The sequence below is a fragment of the Tupaia chinensis genome, unplaced genomic scaffold (assembly GCF_000334495.1).
Source record: "Tupaia chinensis unplaced genomic scaffold, TupChi_1.0 Scaffold000086_1, whole genome shotgun sequence".
NCBI classification, from domain to species: domain Eukaryota; kingdom Metazoa; phylum Chordata; class Mammalia; order Scandentia; family Tupaiidae; genus Tupaia; species Tupaia belangeri.
In genome coordinates, this window is record NW_006159548.1 from 739506 (window position 1) to 764383 (window position 24878).

Below are 24878 nucleotides of genomic sequence, written 5' to 3' on the forward strand. Positions count from 1 at the left end.
AAAGAGTGTCATGGGCCAGAGTTATGCCTTTAGAAGTCAATGACATATATCCATACAGCAAGCATTAGCATGCAATAGAGTACTTAAGGCAGGTTTGTAAAGTGAAAACAGAAAAATGAAGGTGATACAGAATGGAATCCTTTAAAAAACTAGCAAACAAAAAAGGACCTAGCCCTAAGAAAGAAAAGCTGAGAAACAATAGTCAAAAAGAATACCAGAGGGCCAGCAGGTGGCATGATGGTTAAGGAACTGACTCCCATGTGGCTGACCGCGATTCAAGTACTGGACCCAGTGGCTTGAAACTCATAATGGGCACATGTGTGTGCGTGACCAAAATCCCAAGAGGAGAATGGAGGAGAAAGGATTACAGTGTTGCCTTCCCCTTTGGCAGGGGCAGGGAGGGTAGAGGGGTGATTTCTTGCTTTATGTTGCTCTATCTCTCTCTGCTCTCTGGCAAGCGCACATGCTCTATAGCAAAAATCTCTCTCTCAAAAAAAAAAAAAAAAAAAAAGAATACCAGAAGAGAGAACGAGGAGGAATAAAGGTCATAGAAACCAAAGAGTGGGCCAGTAGGTGGTTTGGTGTTTAAGGTGCTGGATTCCCACATGGTTGACCATGGGGTCCTGGACCTAGAGGGTTGAAAATCACACTGGGCATGTGTGCATGCCCAAAATCCCAGGCAGAGGAGAAGGCATGACCATTCCCCCTGGGGGGGAGGGGTGATTTCTCACTTATCTCTGTCTCTCTCCAGCAAGAAAACAAGCTTATAGGGGGGAAAAAAAAAACTAAAAATAAATAAATAAATAAATAAATAGAAACAAGGAATCAAATTTCAAACATAAAACTTGGCCAGTAGTATTAAGAGAAACATGTGGCTGATAAAATGTCCTTATTACTCTGGAAAAAAAAAAGAAATCCAAGCAATACCATTGTGGAAAATTAAGTAACTACTGACTCCTATCTTCTTCCCTACAGAATCCTTACTTTGGATATTTTGGATATCATGGCTTTGGGGGACGCCCTCCTTATTATTCTGAAGAGATGTTTGAACAAGATTTTGAAAAACCTAAAGAAAAAGATCCTCCTAAAGCAGAGAGTCCAGCTACAGAGCCCACAGCTAATTCAACAGTTACAGAGACTAATTCTACCCAGCCAAATCCCGGAGGGAGTCAGGGTGGAAATGACACCAGTCCAAGAAACAGTGGCCCTGGACCAAACACTGGAAGCAACCCTACAGCTCAAAATGGGGGCATCACACCCCCTCCAGTTAATACTTCACGCCAGGGAGTGTTGGGAAATCAAATCCCATGGAGACCAAGTCAGCCAAATATTCATCCAAATCCTAACATTAGAAATTTTCCTTCTGGAAGACAATGGCATTCCACTGGTACCGCCATGGGAAATAGACAGACTAGGCCTTTTTACCGAAATCAACAAGTTCAGAGGGGTCCTTCGTGGAATTCCTTTGCTTTGGAAAGTAAACAAGCAGCTCACCCAAGAACTCCAACTTATCGGAAAGCTTACTCTTCCATTTCTAGAGGTAATTATGCCAACTATGCAGGAAATCCAGCAAATCTCAGAAGGAAGCCTCAAGGGCCAAATAAACACCCCATGGGAACCAATGTTGCCCCACTGGGTCCCAAACATGGTACTGTTGGCCACAACGAAAAAATCCAAAATCCTAAGGAGAAGTCACCAGGTCAAAAAGAAAGAATAGTTGTTCCTACAAAGGCTCCAACTGGCCCCTGGAGAAATACTCAGAACTATGGAGTTAATAAACCAAATTATAAACTGCCTCACCCTGAGGATAACACAGAAATCCCAACTTTTAATTCTATTGATCAACATGTAAACTCCTATTACCCAAGAGGAGATTCAAAAAGAGTCCAAAATTCTGATGGACAAATCCAAAACCAGAATTTGCCCAAAGGCATTGTTTTAGAGCCAAGAAGAAACCCATATGAATCAGAAACTAATCGGCCAGAATTAAAACACAGTACATATCAGCCTGCATACCCTGAAGAAATCCCCCCAGTAAAAGAACATTTTCCTGCAGGAAGAAATACTTGGAACCACCAAGAAATCTCTCCACCCTTTAAGGAAGATCCTGGGAGGCAGGAACATTTGCCTCATCCTTCCCATGGCTCTAGAGGAAGTGTTTTCTACCCTGAATACAACCCCTATGATCCTAGGGAAAGCTCACCATTCCCTAGGAGCAATACATGGGATGATAGAAATGTTTCTCCCAATACTATGGGGCAACCAGAAAATCCACTATACCCCATGAATACTCCAGACATAAAAGAGACAGTCCCTTATAATGAAGAGGACCCAACTGATCCAACTGGAGATGAACCTTTTCCAGGACAGAATAGATGGGGTGAGGAAGAGTTGAGCTTTAAAGAAGGCCCTACAATTAGGCACTATGAAGGTGAGCAATATACACCAAATCAACCAAAGGAATACCTTCCTTATTCTTTAGATAATCCATCAAAACCTAGGGAAGATTTTCCTTATAGAGAATTTTACCCCTGGAACCCAGATGACAATTTCCCATCATATAACACAGCTCCCACACTCTCACCACCAGTGGAGAGCAGGGGCTATTATGCTAATAATGCTATTGGACAAGAAGAAAGCACTCTGTTTCCTTCGTGGAACTCCTGGGACCGCAGAATTCAAGACCAAAGGCAGAAAGAAGGAGGATCATATTTTAACAGCAATTTCTGGGATCGGGCAACAAACTTACATAAAGTTCCACCTAGTCCACCAGACCAGAAAGAGAACCAACGCTATCCCAGTAACTCCCCAGCTGGGCTTCAGAAAAATCCAACATGGCATGACGGTGAGGATTTCAAGTATGGCATGCAAATTACAAGGCTAAATTCACCAGACAGAGAACATTTGGCTTTCCCAGACTTAATCCCTCAAAGTTACCCACCAAGTCAAAAAGAAGCACATCTATTTCACCTGACCCAGAGAGGTTCCTGCTGTACTGGTGGTTCCACAGGTCCCAAGGACAATCCACTGGCTCTACAAGATTACACTCCATCCTATGGCCTTGCCCCAGGGGAGAACCAGGACACCAGTCCTCAGTACACAGAAGGCAGTCATACCAAGCATGCAAGACATGTCATCTCCCCAACAAGCATCCTACCTGGCCAAAGAAACAGCTCAGAGAAGAGAGTTCCTGGAGAAAGCCAAAACGCAAGTCCTTTTAGAGATGATGTGTCCACTCTGAGGAGGAACACACCATGTTCTATGAAGAATCAGCAAGGCCAAAGGGGAGTTTTGCCCATTCCTGAAGCCAGTACCCTTCAACCAAAGAATATACCTTGTCTCCAAAGTGAGCTTGGAGGAGATGGAAATAATGTAATGGAACAAATTTTTGAAGGCAACCAGCTCAATGAAAGAACTGTTGACCTTACTCCTGAGCAGCTTGTCATTAGTACACCTGATGAAGGCCTGAAACCAGAAGGCATCCAAAGTGAGGGCCAAGGAAATGAAGATGAGCGGCACCAACAAAGACCATCTAGCATCCTGCAGTTACCATGCTTTGGCTCCAAGATAGCAAAGCCTCACTCTTCCAGCCCTGGAACTCTCTCTAGCAATGGAAGGCAAGGCCCATTTGAAGGGGATCCAATTATGCCTACTGGAAATCCTAACACAATGGTTGAGTTAGTTACTGGGGAACAATTTAAGAGTATAAATGCAGATCCACTTAATGCAGGTGAACACACTCCATTTGAATTCCTTCAAAGAGGAACCAATCCACAGGACCAGGTACAAGACTGCTTACTACTTCAGGCCTAGGATTATCTCAATCAAGCAGTTTTGGAAGAAGACAAACAACTGATATTTTATACCAATGTTTCCCAAACATTTTCCCCCAAGATTCAATTAAGTATCTGACTCTCTTGGTGATCCTTAAGTTTTCCCCTCCCATCAACAGCAGTAGTGACCTAGGTACAGCAAATGAGATTTGGCCTCTTGGGGTTACTGGGTCCTGCACTATCACAAATTACAGCACACTTAACAAGGCAGAAAAGCCATGACCATTCCTGTCTCACAACTTGGAAAACATTTGTCTCGCTTACTATCCTTTTGCTTGCTGACTCCTTTTCTCTCAGTGTTCTATATTTGCAAATTGTCTGGTTTTGTGAGACTGAAAAGCAAATGAACTTTCCATTTTATGAAAGGAGATCTACATGTACGTATATTCTGATGCACTCTACATTTTTCTTGTGTTGGTCTTTCTCAGTTTTTTTCCCCCTAGATAATATTCTGACATTTTCTTTTTTCTTCTACTCTCTCTTTACCTTTTTCATTCCCTTTATCTTCCCTTTTCTTTTTGTCCCTCAACTATTCTATATTAACTTTCTACTTGACTTTCCTATCTTTCTCTCATTCTATAATTTCTCATATACTAAGCTAGCTGTCTCTAAACATAACTAGTCTTCTTTGTAACTGCCTCCTCCATCGAATCTTCCTTTCTTCCTACCTTTCTGTCCAGTCTCCTAATGTATAATTTGTCAATTAATCCTTCTCTTCTCTACTTTCTTCCTTTTATCTTTTTCCATGCTACATCATTTTCCTTAAGACTGCATGTCACTCTTCTCCTTTTTTGTATCTACTCCCTAAATTCTGCCTTGTTTTCTTGACCCAGCCTAACCATCATTACACAATATATTTCTGAAATAGTATACACAGATATCTACCTTTTTTTGTTTTGTTTTAATTTTCTTATGATCTCTACCAAACAAACACAACTCAGTTAGAACATGAAATTCAGAAAAGGTAGACAGGCTAGTTATATAGAACTAGGAGTCAGAAAAGATTTTTTTTAAAAAAGGAAGGAAGGAAAACTGAAGAAACTGTCACTCTGGTGGGAGGTGGGACTAGAACTTGCCATACGCTATCACATAAAACTCTCACTAGACTACATTTTGGGAAACACTGTCTAAAATAAAACCCTCAATGTTTAGATTTCTTACTAGTTCAGCAAAAATGATTCTACCATCCATCCTACTACTGACCTACTTCAGGTTTGTGTAGAATTACTCACAGACATGCTATCTTGGTATCTTGATTACATAGTGTAAATTATTTTGTAAAGTAGGTATTTCTATATTGCCTTGCTTAGACTATATCTAGGTTTTTATTATTATTATTACTAATGGTATTTTTGCCTATTATCTGGATATTCCTTGCCTAGAGCGAAAGAATTCTCAGAATTACCTGGAAAATTATATTCTAACTTTAATGAGTATCTTAGGAGAAAATTTCCTGGGACAGATTTTATAAGAAGACCTCAGAAATATGGAGAAATATAATACTAAAATCTGAGAAAAGGAATCTTTGGGAGAAGAAAAACAACTGATATTTTATACCAATGTTTCCCAAACATTTCCCCCCAAGATTCAATTAAGTATCAAACTCTCTTGGTGATCCTTAAGTTTTCCTCTCCCATCAATAGCAGTAGTGGCCCAGGTGCAGCAAATGAGATTTGGCCTTCAGTCTTCTAAAGTACCCATCACAGTGTCTCACACATGGAATACAACCAATGAGTCTTTATTGATTGACTGATTTTCAAATGACTTACAATATCTCCATGAAAACATTATAGTCAGCTTTTCCTGCAGGTGAACTGTCTGGGATACTGACCACATTTGGTAGTTTTATACATAATCACATTCGCATCATAGAATTTCAGCATTAGAAGGAATTTTAGAGGCAGATTATTGAGCCACTGGTTGCTTGAATTTCCTTCCACGCCACTGCTGGCTTGATATTTTAACCATGCATTGAAAAAAAATCATTAACTTATCGTGTATTAAGCTGTATCTTAAGAATTATCCTCTCAAAATAAAACATTGTTTCACTACTTTTCCCCAAATTATTTTTTTTAATCTCAACATAAATATTTCCATTGTTAAATACTCACTTTTTATTTCACCAAAATATATGGGTCACATAGTTGTTTCAGCAGATGTGTTGACACATCTGAATCACTGAGGTACTGCTACTTAAATTACCATCTGAGACCTCTGTAATGTAAAATGTAAAAAGCACAGTGTGACAACTCATATACTGAATTTAAAAATATAGTGAAAAAGGAAGGGAAAATATCCCTGTAGAAAATGACTCCATCTCATCAGCACAGGCCTGAATACCAGATCTGAGATCCTGGTTAAAGAAATTAATTATGGGCCAGCCCATGGCATGGTGATTAAAGTGGCTGAATCCCACATGGCCAATCTTGCAGTTTGAATCTTGGACCCTGCAGCTTGAAAAACATGCCGGGCACATGTGCATGTGTGCCCAAAATCCTGAAAAGAGCGAGAGATGGAATTGTGGTGTGGCATCCCCTAATGGGGATACTTTCTTACTTTGTCTTTCTCTGTCTCTCTCTCTGTCTCTGGTGAGCACGCACGCCCACTATCAAATTAAAATAAATAAATAAGAAAAGAAAGTAATTACTCTGTGTGCCCTTGCTAAATTATTGATAAAGTTTTTAAATATGCTCTAAAGTAAGGTGCACACACTGGAGAGGCTCTGAAAGTGATCATACTTATCTCCAACATTCCTATCCCTCCTCTACTGCACCACTTCTATGGTGAGTTCTGATGTTTAATGGTCATCACCTGCTGATTTTAAAACACTGTACAAAACCTATGATATCTTTATCTGGTAAAGTGAATCAATAAGATGAAAATAATATGAGCATTAGTTTATAATACTCAGAGAGGAAATAACCTAGCAAGGCTAACACACACCTGCTTTATAAGCTTTTCTGATGCACAGTCTACAATAGACTTCTCTAGAGGACAGTTGGGCTTGTCCAGATGACTGACAGAATTGTTGTACTTCCCTACTTTATGCAGAAAGCAAAGTAGGGTGATGAGAAGTCAGCCTAGTAGCCATTATTGTGAAGATTCTTCCTCTGGCTTTTTGAAGCACCTACAGATAAAAATTACATTATTTTCACTTTGGTCACTCACATCAGTCTCAATTTATACAACTTTAAAGAAAAATCACCAGAAACAACCTTTGAATTATTTTATTACTTATTTTGACATATCTCTACCCATCTGTTTCCTCTTCTCTCACTTACCCCAGTTACCTTAAATCATGACCCTAAGAACCTAAAGATTCATCTTGCTCTCAAGAAACCAAACTTCATTTCTTTTTTTTTCTTTTAAGAATTGTTTATTTAATTTAATTTATTTATTCATTTATTATAAGTTGAGCAGAGAGAGACACGAAGAAAGAGAGGGAATATGAGAAAGCAAGCTATAAGGTCTGGAACTCAAACCATGGTCAGCGCCATGTGGGAGTGCCCAGCATTTTAACCACCACACCACCTGCAAGGCTCACCAAACTTCATTTCTAAAAACCAAAAAGGGAACTAAAGTTGTTGGACTTTAAAATCAACAGCTCCCTTATTCACAAAACCTTAAAGATTTCTTTATGACTCACATCTACTGCCCATTTTAAAGCCAGATGAAAACTGCACTTTTGGAAAACAGATCATCAGCATTTCACAATTAAAAAATTTAGCTTATTCACTTGCTCTCCCTTAACTCTCCACCTCACTCCTAGTCCAATAACATCAGCCACTGGGTTGTCTTCTCTTACTTTGAATTTATAGTCAATTAGGTTTAGAAACAAAATTCAGCTAGTGAAAAGCAAACTTCCATGTTGGAAGAGAAATCTTCAAAAAACAATGATGAAGTTGAGCTATAATTTGACACAGACATGATTGTGAAATAAATGACTCTGTTCTTACTGGCCTATTTCCCCAACTCCAGTCATGGTCCTCTGCTCTCTAAGCACCCAGCATCCTCCATTTATGTGCTTCATCAGTGCTTGGACCTCTGAATTTATTCAAATAACTGTATCTCATTCCTTCCTGCCCTATATGAAGCAGGTATTTGCTGTGGTTAAACCTGGTAAAAAAAAAATTTTTTTTCTTCATTTTTCTAATATGTTGTCCTTTCAAGTCATCTACCATTCCCTTAAAAGAGTGAGTCTGACCATGGTATATAGGTTAGGATAAATATCCCACAAGATGCCGACCCTTTCAGTCCCTCAGTTGTTATATCACATTGGCAGTTTCCCTTGAGCCCAGAGGATTTAGGCTGTTTTCTGTGTCACATGTCATATTAGCAATCCTTGAGTTTTGGTATGTATATGACAGCAGATTTTGTTCAAATGCAGAGTTTGATTCAATAGATCTAGAGCACGGATCACCATTCTATAGTGTCAACAGGCTCCCAGGTGAGGATGGACCAAACTTGAGTGACAAACAGCTACGCTATTTCCTGTAAGAAAGTGACACCTATACACTCACCAGGAAAAAGAACAGAAAAGTCTGGACCACTGAAAAAAACTGAATGTCACCAATGTGGATAAATGAAGCATATAAGTGAAAGAATCTATTTTAAAAACACAAAGAGAAAGAGTGGGCTGGTCCTGTCTCAATTTCTATATTTATGCTTTGCTTCTTCCTATCTCTTTGCCTGGCTCAAGGAATTCTAGAAAGTTCTATTCTTCATCAGTGAAGGCCCTATCCAATTCATACCCTAGCCTTACAGTTTCCCTGAAGGCTCAAACCACATCATCTTTTATATTTAATCACACATTTGTCATATCCTGTGCTAAGTTTTCCCTGGGTTAGTTCTGCCTAACCCAGGAGTAAGAAAACCAAAAAGTGAGTCCCAGTTCAAATTTTTCTTAAATATTCCTCATAGCAACTGGCACTATACTGAGCACAGAGTAGATGCTACGTAGACATCACTTTCTCTTTAAATACATTGTATAAATGTATAGACATTTATAATTTCCTCAAACTTAATATAATGATTATTAAGATTCAAAATTATTAAGATTCAAAATTAATTAATAATAGTTAACATTTTCTCATTTTAAAATATACATTCATTTTGGGATATTTATAAAATGTTGAAAATTTTAAAAATAAATAAATAACAAGAGCTGACTTATTTCCCTCAAGTCTTTTCTCATGTATGTGTCAGGGGATGTTCTTTTATTATGTTTTTAAGCATTTATTTATTTATTTAATCTATTGATCTGTTGTGACTTTCAAGCTGCTGGGTTTGGGACTTGAACCACAGTCAGTCATGTGGGGATGCAGTGCCTTAACCACCATGCCACCTGCTGGCCCCATCATAGGATGCTCTTAAAGCCATTCTCTTGTGCAATTGCCTCCATTTTCCTCTTCAGATTGTACAATTTCCATGAAATTAAAACTATTTAAAATTTCATTTTTCTTGTCCATAAGATATTCTGAAAGACGTCTATATTACCATCTCCTTAATAATAGACTGAAAGCTTATGAATTTTCATTATCAGAAAAAAAATGTTGTGATAAATATCTCTAACCATTCTTGTCCATATTTCTGGTTATTTCCTCAGAAGTGGAAATACCGGGGAAGATAATCTGAAAATATGTTAAGAAAGAATAACATGCTGAATGAGACCATCAGCTTTGAAGTCTGACAGTTGTAAGCCCAATTATTAATTCCCCTACTTGTAAAACCCTAGGCAGGTTACTGTATCTCTTTACATATCATTTTCATCACTTGTAAAATGAAGATAGTACTTATTTCATAGGGCATTATAAGAGCCAAATGAAACAACGTGTGTTAAAAATGCAAAATCCAGGGCCTTACAGTTAGTGTAATGGCTATGTCACTGGACTCCCGTGTAGTTGACTGCAGTTTAAGTCCCACACCCGGTGGCTTAAACTCACGCTGGGGCCGTGTGTGTGCATGCCCAAGATCCCGAGAGGAGAATGGAGGAGAAGGGATTGCGGCGTGGCCATCCCTCCGTGGGGGTGATTTCTCGCTTTCTGTCTCTCTGTCTCTCTGTCTTTCTGGCGAGCATATGTGCCCTACAGCAAAAACCTCTCAAAAAAAAAAAAAAATGCAGAATCCAGCCAGCTCTATTACCTAAGGCAGGTGAATCCCATATGGCTAACCATGCTGAGTCCTGGATCCAGCAGCTTGAGAAACACACTGGGCATGCCCAAAACCCCAAAAGGAGGAAAAGATTAAGGGGAAGGGATTTCAGTGTGACCATCCCTTGTAAGAGTTGCTTTCTCTTCTCCCTCTTTATCTCTCTCTGTCTCTGGAGGAATGCAGGGATCCTCTAGCAAAACAAAACAAATGCAGAGTAATTATTTCAAAATTCAACCACTAGGTGGCAGTGGAGATTCATAACTCTAAAATGGTAATTCTCAAAACAGTTCTCAGCAGAAAAACTGGGAATTGTGAGAACAGCAATTTCTCTAGCAGCATACCAAAACTACTTAACCAGCATGGGGGTGGGAGGTGCTCCACAATCTGACTTAACAAGTCCTCCAGGTGATTCTTGTGCACTCTAAGGTTTAAGAATCACTGATCTAACATATATATATATATAACTGATCTTGTATATATTTTCTCTGATTTGTTGCCTAGGCAGAGAAGAGCCTAAAGACAACACATAATAGCAACTGCAGTTTATAGTGTTGCTGACTGCTACAATAGATGTACTAACTGATATACATACATACATTTAGCACATATCCTTTTTTAATAAAAATCTGTAAAATAGCCATTATTACTCCCAGTTTTTAAGTGACGAAATAATCTTAGATTGAATTAACTTGCCCAGTGTTATTTTGTCACTTAAGGGTCTGTATTCCACCCTGGTGATAGATTTATTCACTAGACACCACTACCTCAAAGCCAAAACCCGCAAGACCAGTAGAGAATACTTATCCCATCCCACTGTTCCTAGGTCAGGAAACACATGCATATCTGCTTATAAGTGTTTGTGCATACACATGTGTATTTGTGGTTGCAAAAGTATGACTATAGTTCACTTTTATTATCAATCACAAAGCCATCAAAAATGACAATAGTCAAAATGAAAACGAAGGTCTTAGTCTGGGTCTATTAGTTTTTAAAAGCCTGACATTAAGAACAGTTACCCTTGGGACCTACAGATGGTATAGTGGTTACATCGCTGGACTCCCACATAACCAACTACAGTTCAAGTCCCAGGCCCTATGGCTTGAAAATCACACTGGGCTCATGTATGTACAAACCCAAGATCCCAGGAAGAGAATAGAGAAGAGATTGTGGCATGGCCATGCCCCTAGGGAGTAGTTTCTCACTTTCTCTCTTACCGTCTCTGTCTCTCCCTCTCTGGTGAGTGCATGTGTCCTAAGTCGAAAAACTCTAAAAAGAAAAAAAATAGAAGAAGAAGGAGAGAGAGAGAGAATATTTACTTTGGGGTTCAATTGGCATCATGGTGAAGAGGTAGATCCCATATGATCAACTGTACAGTTTGAGTCCCAGGCATCCAGCAGCTTGGGGAACATGCTGAGTGCATGTGCATGCATGCCCAAAATTCCAAGAGAATGGAGGGAAAGGAATTGCAGCATGGCCATCTCCCTCCCCAGGGGGAGGAATTCTCACTTTCTCTCTCTCTCTCTTTCTCTCTCCCCAGCAAGAGCACATACCCTAGAGCAAAAACTTTAAAAATAAAAATAATATTTACTCTTATGCTCGTTAATATAATTTTTATCTGGCTGGTGCTGAGTATGATCACTTGGACTACTGGCTAGCTTTTCAAAAACTATGCAGAAGAGGGGACCAGCAGGTGGCATAGTGGTTAAGGTGCTGGACACTCCCACATGGCTATCCCTGGTTCAAGTCCCAGACCTGTGTCTGTGTGTGTGTGTGTGTGTGTGTGTGTGTGTGTATGGTCAAATCAAAATAAATTAATGAGTAAGTAAAGTTAAATAAATCTTTTAAAAAAAAGAACTATGCAGAAGAAAAGTATATCTCACCAATGGTATCTATTTATGTCTGTCTTTTTAAAATACCATTCATTTAATTCAAATTGAAAATGACAAAAAGTACAAAAATTATAGTAGATTTATGACTAGCCAATGAATTGGTCACATGAGTCTCCAAATGTCACATAAGCAGTAAGAAAATGTCACACTGGACATGATTGTCTGAAAGCTTCAATTAACTTTTAAGGCTATAGCAGAGTTGGTTGCATTTCACTGTCATTTACTGGGGAGTGAACCAAATTAATTCCACTGAGTTTGTTTTCTTCATCTACAATTTGAAATTAATACACAAAAACTTACTGAGAATTAAATGAGAACATAGATAAATTGCTTGGCATATGAAGAATGCTCAACATCATTATTAAAGCAGATGATCATAACTGGCTATTGCATTCATTTGGGTCCTGCAGAAGCAGACTCCAAGATGGAATCAGAGGCGCAAGAGATATATTAGGAAAATACTTTATGAAGGAAAGTGAGGGAGGTGAAGAAGGCTGGTAGAACTACCAGTTCAGGCCTACGTGGAAGAAAACGAGGGTAGGAGGGAAGGTTGAGTAGCTATATTTTGGTGGTATGGTGTTAAGAAATTTTCTGCAAAACTTATGGTGAGTCCCCAAATCAGTGATCCATCAGAAGAGTCCTAGCTGTGTTTTCCAAAAACTTACCAATCTTAGTTCCCTGCCATGCTCAGTTATCTTTGGATGGAGCATCCCATTGAATGCACAGCCTCACACAAATACTGACATATCAGAGTGAGGTCAATTAAACTCCTTGCAGAGAATTAAGAGAATTCTTTCATGGTTATCACATCTATATTGATTCCTTAGTGTACACCTGCTAAATGTTCCACTAATACAGGCAAATGTATGAATGAAACTTATAGGAAGGCATTGATCTTTTTTCAATGACTCATTTAAGAGCCACCAGTTATGCTGGATTTATACTGAAGGAGTTAATATTTATAAAGCACTGAGATTAGTGGCCAGTAAATAATAAGTACTAAACTGCTATTAATATGTGGGTATTAAAATTTAACTGAACTTCTTAAAGAAGGAAGACCTAAAGAACTATATATTTGGAGTCCTCTTCCTGATAGCATTTAATGAGATAATAATGTTGTAATACAGTATCTTACATAAAATGATCCACAACATGGCAAAAAGCTTTCTCTACTGGGTACACAGAGAAACTAGAGCGAAGACTGTGAGAAAGTACGGGACTTCTTCAAAAACAGTCTCCCATAAATTCTCTAACACTTTGGAACTTAGGTCTTTAGTAGACTGCCAAATAACTGTTAATTCTTTATGCATATGCCTTATCTCCTCAACTAAGATGTACTCATGTTTATTTCCCTCAGCAAATACATACTGAGGTCCTGCCCCAGTGACACAGGTGGTAGTGTACTGAACTGCAGTTCTCGAAGCCATATGACCAACTGTATGTTTGGATCCTGAGCAGACCTGAAGATACACCAGATGCATAAAAGCCAAGATCTTCACGAGCACAGTGTGATGTGAAGGTGTTTGTCTTTTGCACAAACGTGCATGAGTGCACATATGTATGCACACGCTTACTCTCATGAATAAAATAAACAAACCTGAGTGACTCTACATGCAAGACATTGTTCTAGGTACTAGGAACATATCAATGGGCAAAACAGAAATCCCTGTGCTTATGGAGGTTACACTCTAATAGGGAGAAACAGACCTCCTGTGAGGATGACAAATAAGTAAATGATAAGCCTGTTATAAGGTGTCAACTATATGGAAGAAATAAACTAAGAGAAGAGAATAGGCCCAATTTATTTATTTAATTTTTTTTATGATCATGATGGGCCTCACAGAGAAAATCACAACTGAGCAGAATTCTAAGGAATGAGTATGATGATGACTTTATCATAACTTAATCACTATGGAACAATCCTGAGCATGTGGTTAATATTCAGTATGTATTTACTAATTAAAAGAGATTCAACGACTTGGCTAAAAGTACATACTGGACTGAAAAACAATCAAGAATGGACATAACTTTAGCAATGTACATCAAAACTACACTTCCTACTGAAGAACCAGAGTGTCCTATCTTTATCCCTGATGAACACAATGAAAGTTATTAAAAATGACTATCACCATGTTTTAAAGGAAACCAAACAATACTTCTTCAAGAAACTGACTTTTACTAATTATCCTCCTACTATTTTAAATCCAGAGTCAGCATTTACTTTCCATAGTACCCTTTGATAAATATGTCAATTACCCTTGTCTTCCTGCTAAGAAATTTTTGTTTATTTGTTTGCTATAGGACTCTGAGGGAAACAGAGAGAAATAGAGAACAAAAGTGAAAAACCACCCCCTAGGGGAAATAACCATGCCATGTCCATTGTCCTCCATGCTCCTCTCGTGATTTTGGGCATGCACATGCACTCGGTGTGATTTTCAAGTCACAAGATCTGGGACTCAAACCACTCAGCCAGCCACCTTAACCTCCATGCCATCTGCTGGCCCATCTGCTAAGAAGTTTTATTTGCCATGATAAATACTGTGTTTATTAAGGGGATCCTACCTTATTTAATTTTAGGTGTAAAATGACAAAGCCACCTCAAACATGTATGAATTCAGTGATTAATGCATTATTATATCATATTTACAAAACTATTTGTCAATAACAAATTACATTTAACTTACATATGAGAAAGTTAACGGGAGCAAACTTTTTCCAGTAAATTATTACACACAGATATATGCTTAGGAATCTATTTAATTGTTCAAACTGTGATAGAGAATACATATTTTGGAATACATATTTCATTAGTTACAATATAAATGATTTCCAGTGGGAATTTCTTATACTAAACTGACCAAAAATAATTTTATCAAAAAAGAAAAATATCCATCTTCTGCTTTCAAATCTGTGTTATGTCAAAACATAGTTTTAAATTATGTATTTAGTTATATCCCTTTAAGTTAAATTATTTTTATAAATGGTTCCAAACATGTTTTTCAATTATTATCTTCCTAATGAAGACCTATAATTGATTTATGTTTACAAATATATTTTCTCTACACAGTGAAACTTTTAAAAAGGAAATAGTATAGAACGCAAAAGCTCTGGCTCTCCAAGGCAAAGCCAAAAAATTTTAAAAGGCAACATTTAATTATGCCTCCAAATTTTTACTTTTTTTTTTTAATTATTTGAGTTTTACTTTCTCCCACTCCCTGTATTTTTAAATGTTAGAAACTTTATTCTTAAGGAAACATACCACCCCTTCAGGCAAGCATAACTGATGGATAGCAGAATATGAACATATATTTGAGAAGTAATTACCTAATGAAGATAATGATGTTACTATTTCAATTATTTGGAGGGAAAAGATCATTTTTCATCATCCAAAAAAAGAAATCTTGATTTCAAATTCACTGGTAGCATACACATTAACTTTCTGAATTAAAATGGAGAGCCATTCAAGATAAAGACTATACAGTCAGTGATGGCTAGTCAGGATAGCAGGAATCCGGGGTCAAAGCTGTTTGCACCATTTTGGTCTTACCACCAAATATAAGTGGGACCATAGTTGTGTAGCACTTATTTCTATCATAAGTGTAACAGGTCTCTGTGGCACTGTCTTCATCACAGATATTGCTCTGGGTAGCAGTAACTATCTGATTATCCAGCTCCACTTCCGTAAGATCACATTTTTTACAGCTGAAAAATAAATACATGCATTAGATAATCCCCATCAAATGATAATCCCCATCAAATGCTGTTTCAAAATCTCAATGCCTACACATGTCTATCTAAATGAATTAGTTCTCGCAACTTCAACTCAACAACTAACAAAGGCTGGTTCCTTTGAGACCTAAGCAGCCCTACAATATATAATAATCTATGATATTTTTCCAATTTTTAATATATAAAAATTAGTTGAAAGTAAGCAGTTTAATAATGGATAATGTGATTATTTTGTCTAAACCATACAGCAACATCTATGTTAGGTTTATTCCCAACCAGATATTTGTTTAAACAAGTTATTTACAGAGAAAAGAAAGAATTGTTTTAAACTGAATTTTTTCTATTTCTAAATTGACATGTAATAATTTCACACATTTATAAGGTTACATGTGATATATGTATACAATATGAAGTGATTACATTAGGATTATTAAGACATTCATTATCTCATTTATTATTTCTTTGTGGTGAGACTATGTAAAACCCTTTTCTACAGGCATTTTGAAATATACAACATGGTATAATTACAGTCATCATATCACACAATAGAACACTAGAACTTGTTCTTCCTAACTATAACTATCCCCATCCCCTGCACCCCCATCATTTCCAGCCTCTAGTAACCACCATTCTAGCCTCTATTTCTATAAGATCAACTTTTTACAGATCACAAATTCGTAAGATCATGAGATATTTGTCTCTCTGTGCCTGGCTTATTTCTTTAGCTTAATAGTATCCAGTTGCCGGTGTGGCCATCCCCCCTGGGGGGCGATTTCGCGCTTTCTGTCTCTCTGTCTCTCTCTGTCTGGCAAGCGCACGTGCCCTATAGCGAAAACCTCTCCAAAAAAAGAAAAAAAAAATAGTATCCAGTTGCCACAAATGACAGGCTTTCATTCTTCAAAAATTGTTACTGGTAGGACCAGCAGTTAGCATAATGGCTATGTCGCTGGACTTGCATGTAGTTAACCGTGGTTCGCGTCCAGGACCCAGTGGCTTAAACTCACGCCAGGCGTGTGTGCGTGCGTGCCCAAGATCCCAAGAGGAGAATGAAGGAGAAGGGATTGCGGCGTGGCCATCCCCCCTGGGGGCGTGATTTCTCGATCTCTCTCTGTCTCTGTGTGGCGAGCGCCCACCCTATAGCAAAAACCTCTCAAAAAAAAAAAATTGTTATTGGATTCTAAGGTTTCCAAACAAAGATCTGCATGTTTCTAAGATGAAATCCACTTAGCGAGCTATTAGGATAAATTGACCTTCCCTGTGTGAAAGGCAATAATTTCTTTAGAATAAATATATAGCTGACCAGATCCCTAGCCTAGTGGTAAAGAGAACTGGTTCCCATGTGGTCAACTGGGGTTGGAATCCTAGTCCCAATGGCTTGAAAACATGCTGGGCACATGTGCATATGTGCCTCAAATCCTGACAGGATGGAGAAATGGAGGAGAAGTGATTGCAGCATGATCACACCCCATGAAGGTGAGGGTCTTTTGCCCTTTCTCTCTCTCGCTCTGGCAAGCAGAAATAACTTGGACGATTTTTTAAAAAGAATAAATTGATTCTAGTTTTTATCTGTGACAAAGTTCATGAATCTATGATACCTAATAATTAACACAGGAATTAGTGTATTCCAAAATTCAGATTATATTTACAAATGTTTATACCCCAACATATTTTCAAAAACATTCTTACTAACAATGTTAATTAAAAGTTATTAATTTCCACATCTATATTAGTATGAACAAAAATGTCTTACAGGTCAGACAAATGATACACAAATTTAGTTCTCAATGGTGAGGTGGGATCAGAGATATTCTCCCTGTTGCCCAGAGGAACACTAGAAAAATAAGAAAGAAAATGAAGCAAAATAATGAAACACAGATTATTATCTTTTGGTAATAGATATACTGCTAGAATATATTTATTATTTCATTAGCACAATATTGATCATTATCTTCAGTATTCTATTATATAATCATTCTTTAGTAATACTATTAATCAGAATTTTATAGTAATTTGCTAAATTTTAAGTACTGCCTATCCAAAATAAATGTCATAGCAACTTTTGTGTCTACCATATTTGTTTACTTGGCAAATCCCTGCTTTTCAGAAATCAATTCAAGTTTTAATCTGTGATAATTATCTTGATCCCATCCTCATCTCTCACTAAATTTCTTCATCTGTACTCTCGTTAAAGCTCACATATATTTATTATAACATATGCCATTATCATAATTGCTTATGTATATAGTGGTTGCTTCCATAGGCTACATAAATTCCTTAAGGCAAAAACATTAATTTATTCCCAGTGCCTAGCTAGATGCACGGCATATGGAATATGTTATACAAACTTACCATGCTTTTCTCATCTGTAGGTCTTAACAAAAACAGTAACAATTCTAACATAAACTACTAAGTACTTAAGTATGCCTGGTACTATGCTAAGCATGATGCATGATCTAAGATAATGCTCACAGTAACTCTGTTTCCTTTTCCTAGAATAATCTATCAGCCGTCCCATGCCTCCTACACACATTTACTCAGTTAGGTTCTACTCAGCTAACAGCCATTATCCATTCCATCACTTACTCCAAACACTGTTTCCTGTCTCCCACTGCTTCCTCCCTCCCCACCACAATTCCCCAGGATTAGACTGGGTGCACCTCCTCGATTCTCCTATAACATCCTATGCCTACTCATATCACAGCTTTTCTTATACAATATTGTAATTACCTTTTTAATTGTTTAAAGTTCCAGATGAAACTGTAAATTCTTTGACAACATGGTCTGCGTTTATATAAACTGTTGTATCCCTAGTACCAACCCTCAATATTTGGCATTTACTAAATAAATATTTATTTATTGAATGAATGAATGTATCTATTCTTTATTAGATTGCAAACCTCTAGTAGTATCAAAAAAGCCCTTAAACATTAGAAAGACAAGAGAATAAACATTTATGAAGGTCTACTGTGAGCCAAACAATTGTTATTTAATAAATTATTACATTTAATCTTCACAATGCTGTAATATATGTGCATATATTCATAGATATACAATTATTCCTTTTTACAATTTACAAAACAATCTCAAATTAGTTAAATAACTTTCCTAAAGGCACATCATTTTAGTAAATGAAGAACTGGTTGATGCCATAACAACACAGCAGTGATAACATAGGTCCAGAAGTAAGATAAAGAAAGATTAATATACATCAGGCAAAGTAACATTAAGTAACTGAATTATCTGACTTTGGTAAACAATATAATATCATAAAAAAAATCATTTTATAAAAGAAGATGAATTAGGGACCAGCAGTTAGCGTAATGGCTATGTTGCTGAATTCCCATGTAGTCGACCGCGGTTCATGTCCCGAATGAACCCAGTGGCTTAAAACTCACACCGGGTGCGTGTGGGTGCGTGCCCAAGATCCCGAGGGGAGAATGGAGGAGAAGGGATTGCAGCGTGGCCATCCCTGCTGGGGGTGATTTCTCGCCTTCTGTCTCTCTGTCTCTGTCTGGCGAGCGCACGCGCCCTATAGCAAAAAAAAAAAAAGAAGATGAATTAAAGAATCATAGAGGGCAATTTAAAAATCTCCCCCTGGAGATCTAAACATAAGATAGACACTTCAACATTTATAGTGAAGACCGAATTAAATTAATGTGATCAGTCTGCTTTATCTTTATGCAGGCAGAAGAGTACAGTGTAAAAATACTTAGTAGTCCATATAAGGCATAAAATAGGGCTTTTAGTGTTATTTCAAGTTTCAGTTTGAACTGAACAAGAGTAACTGAAAGTTCTTAGTCAAACTGAAATAACTCCATCTAGTTGATGACTAGATCAGAACCCTTGCTAATAAAGTGATCTAGCCAATTAGGTAGGTTTAGATGGTCAAGAAACCTTTGTTCCTGCTCCCAACTTCTACACAATTGCCTCAAACTCCTTAACAATATTCAACTTTACATAAGGTGCTATACATTAAAAAGAGGAATAAAGGTACTACATTCAAACAATGCTTAATATGAGAACTCTCTCTGCTTAGACAGAAAACAAAGGAAATAGGAAATGTCACATACATTATTCGGATGTTTCGCTCCACAATGTCCTGATTAGGATCTTCTGGAGAAGGGATGATTCTGGAAGTAACCTGGGCACATTTACATTTGTTGTCAACAAGGACAGTACCTTTGTCTTCATCTTGGGCTTCAAAAGTAAAACATATGAAGAAGAAAGGAAAACAAAAGCCTATTTATATATTTGGTATTAATTTATCTTTCATGTTTGTAGAAAAACAAAGGTTTACAGTTGATCAGTCTCAGCTCTCTTCATTTGTTTTTTCCTAATCAAAATAGCTCAGTTGGAATCTCATTAAAAAAATAAAGAAAATTCAAATGTACTCTAGGGACCAGCAGTTAGCGTAATGGCTGTCGCCGGACTCCCATAGTCAACCGCAGTTTGAGTCCCGGACCCGGTGGCTTAAAACTCACGCCAGGTGCATGTGCGTCCAAGATCCCGAGAGGAGAATGGAGGAGAAGGGACTGCGGTGTGGCCATCCCCCCTGGGGGGTGATTTCTCGCTTTCTGTCTCTCTCTGTCTATCTGGCGATTGCATGCGCCCTATAGCAAAAACTTCTCCCAAAATGAAAGAAAAGAAAATGTACTCTGGAGATAATTTTCTCTTTTTTTCCTTTGGGTCAGTCTATGGGAATGTGGGTTGACAGAATTCTGATCTTTCTAGCCCAGCCACCATGGCACAAGCTGCAGGGCACCACTGTGTGATGCTGGAACCTTATGGGAAGCTCAGGTTCAACTTGGGACCAATTTAAACAGGATGTGCCTATAATCCTACCTAACTGGAGGCTAGGACAAGAGGGTGAAAACACTGGAAGAACCTGTTTTTAAAACCCTCTTTCCTTCTCTTTCTCTCATTGGAAAAAAGAAAAGAAAGAAAAGGGAAGGGAAGGGAAGAATTCTGATTTTCATTTAATGTTTCAAATAAAGGCACAGGTCTCTGAATGATGTAGTCTTGTAGAAAAAATAAACCAGTGCCAAATATCAATGTGAGAGAGAAAAGAAAAACCTAGATTGAATTTTACCCACACCAAAGCAATTCATTCAAAAGCAAACAAAAATCAGTATTAATCTTTACAAACCAAATTTGAAATATCATATCCTTGAACTCTCATTTGTACTTTTAAAAAAAAATCTATGTTTGCTTGAATTGAAATAGCACTAAGAATAGGTATGTTTTTCCTCAAGATAACTCTATTTTGTGACTTCTTTTTTTTTTAGTTTTTTGCTCTAGGGCATGTGTACTTACCACAGAGAGACAGAGCAAAAGAAAGGGAGAAAGAAAGTCAGAATGTACCCCCTCATGGGGAACAACCATGCTACAATCTCTCCACCTCCCTATAGCAAAAATCTCTCAGAAAAAAATTGTTATTGTACTTAAAATTGTTTGAAGTAAAACGTATTATCATCTCATGATTGACAAGCTCTTGGTAAAAATCCTGACACAAGTTTGTACAGTATTGAAGAAACATTATGGAGTCAATTCAAGTAAAGACAGAACTCATATGAACATTCTTAGAAGAGTAAAATGACTAAAATGGTATGCTCTGCTTCTGTATCCATGACTCTTAAATGTCTTTCCCAATGAAATATAAGTGAGCATAGAAAGCTTGATCAAAAATATAAATAGTCAAATAAGTGATTTGATTATAAAATTTTAAACAGAAAATGTCTATATTCTATTCTGACCTATAATTTATTTCTTTGCCAGAAACCTAGGAAGAAACTATCATTACTTATATTAAAATATTAGCCAGCCTAGTAGATCTACCAGAGAACATAAAAATACTTTCAATTCATCAAGACATAGATTTTATCATTCTTTCTCACCAATAGACAGTATTTTTCCTAATAAACCTGTTAAAAGGAACTATACCTTACTTTATTCTAATTCATCGGAGATATAGTAAGTGCTAAATAAACATGTTAAAATTAATTTAATTCAATTAAAACAAATAAGAAAAAATGTTGTTAAGAAAAAAGACTTAACAATACATGCTAGATATGACCATAATGAGTTTACTAAAAGGTGATTCCTATACACAGGCAGAATAGGATAGCAGAAGTGTAGGCTGGACAATCAGATTACCTGGGTTCTACTTACTATTTGTTTGCTATATGATCATGGATAAGTTATTTCATTTCTCTAAGTCTCAGTGGCTTAATTATATGGGAAAATAATAGTGCCTATCCTCATAAGGTTATTGTGAGAACTGAATGAAATACTATATAAAAGCACTTAGCATAATGCCTAGAACATAGCATTTAATAAATGATAGCTATTTCATATAGTAGCTAGCAATATGTATATATAATACATATATGCTTTACATATATATCTTTATAGCATACAAACATGTTTATAAACATATATTTATACTTATAAACAAATATACATAAATTACAGATGGTTTATACTGTTTTTTTTAAATATTACTAATATTTAAAATTAAATATTAACATATTAAATTAAAATACTCCTAATACTAAGTATTAGGAGTATTTTAAAATGACTATTCTTAATTATATTTTTGTTGTGCTTTGTTGGAATAAAAACAACACTCACTCAGTGTTAAAAACAATCCAGCCAATTATATAACTTTTAATTCATGTGCCCTTCTGAATTCACATTATTTAATACCATACTTTTATATTCAGAATATATTCTTTTCTACAGTTGCTTGAAAGGTCAATAAACAACATTAAAATTGAACCACTGAGTTAAAAGAAACCTGTATAACATTAAACACTGTTAAAGGGTCATAATAATACATGGGCTCAGATCCAAGGAAACTGTAGGAACTAATACCAGTCTCTATGGGGAAATAAAATCTCAATGCATTCTATATTGTACTTACAGTAATTACTTACTTCATTTCTCCAGTATACTAATTTAAGAGACTCAAGGGGAGGATTAATTACTGTTTAGATCTGATATGGACATTCATATGACTACCTACAGTTATTCAGAAAGATCTATTTTCTTATTCCCTAGATTGTGGTAGGCAAACAACAGAGAAAAGAGGAAAAAAGAATAAAAAGAATCACACTGAGTCTTGTCTATGTAAAGATCACTGCAAATATTAAGATGATAACATTCTATAAAACAGCAACTGATTAACATCCCAAAGAGTAAACATGTTTATTTGGAAAAACAGAATTGTGATATATTTTTTTTCTTTTATCTGAGCTAATATTCTAATTATCACCTACCTGTTACAAGAACAGCCTTAACAAAAAAGACCAGGACTCCCCAGAAAAGCAAATGGTTCTTCATCTTGACCTCACTTCTTTTGAAAAACTAGAGCCACAAACTCAAGGTTAAGGTGTATGATCTATCAGAAGTGTGCAAATGATGGTGCTTCTGCTTTCTTAAAATAACACTTCAGGCAGCTGACCAACTAAAAACAATCACAACTGCGGTCGAATTCTGAACTTTAAGTACTGCACTGACAAGAAATGGATGATTCATATTTAAGGATTTTCTACCAAAGCATTGCCCAAAAGTCATGATGTGATATAATCATGTTTATTTTGCGTTTACACTATAAAAGGTATAAACTAGAAAATGAATACTAATTTCAATGAAGAAGTCTATTAAGAATGTTTAAATAGGGATTTTCAACTTTATTGCCTAGATATATTTATATTAGTCATCAAATCAAATATCTGACATTTGTTCTGCCTGGAATAATAAATGAAGGGAAAGGAAGGGGAGAAGGAATAAAGGAACAGAAGGAAAAAGAAATTAAAGCACTGTAACGTTCCATTAATATTATGTCAATTTTTTACTAATCCATAATGAACTGAGACCAGATTTAAATATATATGTTCATATTCTGATTTCTTTCAGTTATTTTATAAATTCAAACAAGGAACTGGAATTCTAAACTGATACACAACTGATAAATCAGTTGCCACATGTTAATTTAATAGCATTAAGGCAGACTTATGTTTGCTCATCTAGCAATGCCTTTTAGAACCATAAAACATGGGACCAGCAGTTAGCATAATGGCTATGTCACTGGACTCCCACGTAGTCGACTGCGGTTCAAGTCCCGGACCCGGTGACTTAAAACTCACACGGGGTGCGTGTGCATGTGTGCCCAAGATCCCAAGGGGAGAATGGAGGAGAAGGGATTGCGGCGTGGCTATCCCCCCTGGGGGGTGATTTCTCGCTTTCTATCTCTCTGTCTTTGTCTGTCTGGCAAGTGCACGCGCCCTATAGCAAAAAAATCTCTTCAAAAAAAAAAATAGAGAGAGAGAGAACCATAAACACATGAGATGCCTCAACAGAAAACTGTAGTACTGCAATATTTTAAGTTAAGTTTTTTTTTTACTTAATTAGTAGTAACACTCAGGGAAGAAAAAACAAAACAAACAAAACCCTGAGCTTTTGAACAGGGGACCTCCCCCCCAACTCTATCCCAATGTGTTAGAATGTCCTATTTCTTAGGCAGGGCAGATTCCAAGACTATGTTAGTAATATTTATATTTAATCACAACAAATCTGTGTTATTTCTGGTCCTCAGCTTTAATTTTTGAAAGACCTCTTAGAATTTTAAGAGGTAATAAAGAATCATAAGAAGGCAAGTAGATTTCATACACAGAAGTAGAAATTTTCAGAATTTAAAGGCTAGCATATAATTAAACTCCTTCAAGAACATGTATTGAAAGTCTATCAAGAGCTCTGGGTTCAGCTTCAGGGCTGCAAAGTACTCCCCCAGCCAGGGCTCCCCTCAAGACCCCAGTGCCAGTCAGGACAGAAAGCCTCCTGGGTCCCCCACCTCTCTCTGGGTCTGGCCTCTGGGTTCAGCTTCAGGGTGGCAAAGTACTGCCCCAACCAGGGCTCCCCCAAAGACCCCAGTGCCAGTCAGGATAGAAAGCCTCCTGGGTTCTCCACCTCTATCTGGGTCAGACCTCTGGGTTCAGCTTCAGGGCTGCAAAGTACTCCCCGAGCCAGGGCTCCCCCGCAGACCCCAGTGCCAGTCAAGAGAGAAAGCCTCCAGGGTCCTCCGCCTCTGTCTGGGTCAAGCCTCTGGGCATTCAGCTTCAGGGCTGCAAAGTACTACCCCCACCCCCAGCCAGGGATCCCCCGCATACCCCAGTGCCAGTCAGGTACACAAGTCTCCCTCTTGTTCTGCTCTGTCTCTTCTAACTTTTTTCTCTTCCTTAAAAAAAAAAAAAATAGCTTTTTGCCTTTTTTGTGCCTT

The 24878-nt window shown here is 37.2% G+C and overlaps 2 protein-coding genes and 1 long non-coding RNA gene across 3 annotated transcripts in view; 1 reads left to right on the forward strand and 2 right to left on the reverse strand.

The window, feature by feature from the left end:
• ENAM (enamelin) overlaps window positions 1–3813 on the forward strand; it is an 18127-nt gene extending 14314 nt beyond the window's left edge. The window contains exon 8 of the mRNA XM_006142888.1: window positions 976–3813. Within this exon, the coding sequence (XP_006142950.1) occupies window positions 976–3813 (2838 nt within the window). The remainder of the gene's footprint in view (window positions 1–975) is intronic.
• LOC102493598 (uncharacterized) overlaps window positions 1–6942 on the reverse strand; it is an 86551-nt gene extending 79609 nt beyond the window's left edge. The window contains exons 1-2 of the long non-coding RNA XR_003548477.1: window positions 6777–6942; window positions 5945–6047 (exon numbers count right to left, since the gene is read on the reverse strand). This is a non-coding gene — a long non-coding RNA (uncharacterized LOC102493598). The remainder of the gene's footprint in view (window positions 1–5944; window positions 6048–6776) is intronic.
• Window positions 6943–14611: 7669 nt separating this feature from the next.
• JCHAIN (joining chain of multimeric IgA and IgM) lies at window positions 14612–23053 on the reverse strand. The gene is made up of 4 exons (XM_006142893.3): window positions 22879–23053; window positions 19672–19798; window positions 17352–17432; window positions 14612–15574 (listed from the first exon to the last, which is right to left on the reverse strand). The coding sequence occupies exons 1-4, from the start codon at window positions 22940–22942 to the stop codon at window positions 15364–15366; spliced, it is 483 nt and encodes a 160-aa protein (XP_006142955.1). The 5' UTR covers window positions 22943–23053; the 3' UTR covers window positions 14612–15363.
• Between the last annotated feature and the right edge of the window lie 1825 nt (window positions 23054–24878).

Excerpts from the sequence above, each read along its gene's own strand:
- JCHAIN (XM_006142893.3), bottom strand. The coding sequence starts at position 22,942 with ATGAAGAACCATTTGCTTTTCTGGGGAGTCCTGGTCTTTTTTGTTAAG. Across the intron at positions 19,799-22,878 it reads TAAGGCTGTTCTTGTAACAG|CCCAAGATGAAGACAAAGGT; the intron begins GTAGGTGATAAT and ends TTACTTTTGAAG. Across the intron at positions 17,433-19,671 it reads GAGCGAAACATCCGAATAAT|TGTTCCTCTGGGCAACAGGG; the intron begins GTATGTGACATT and ends TTATTTTTCTAG.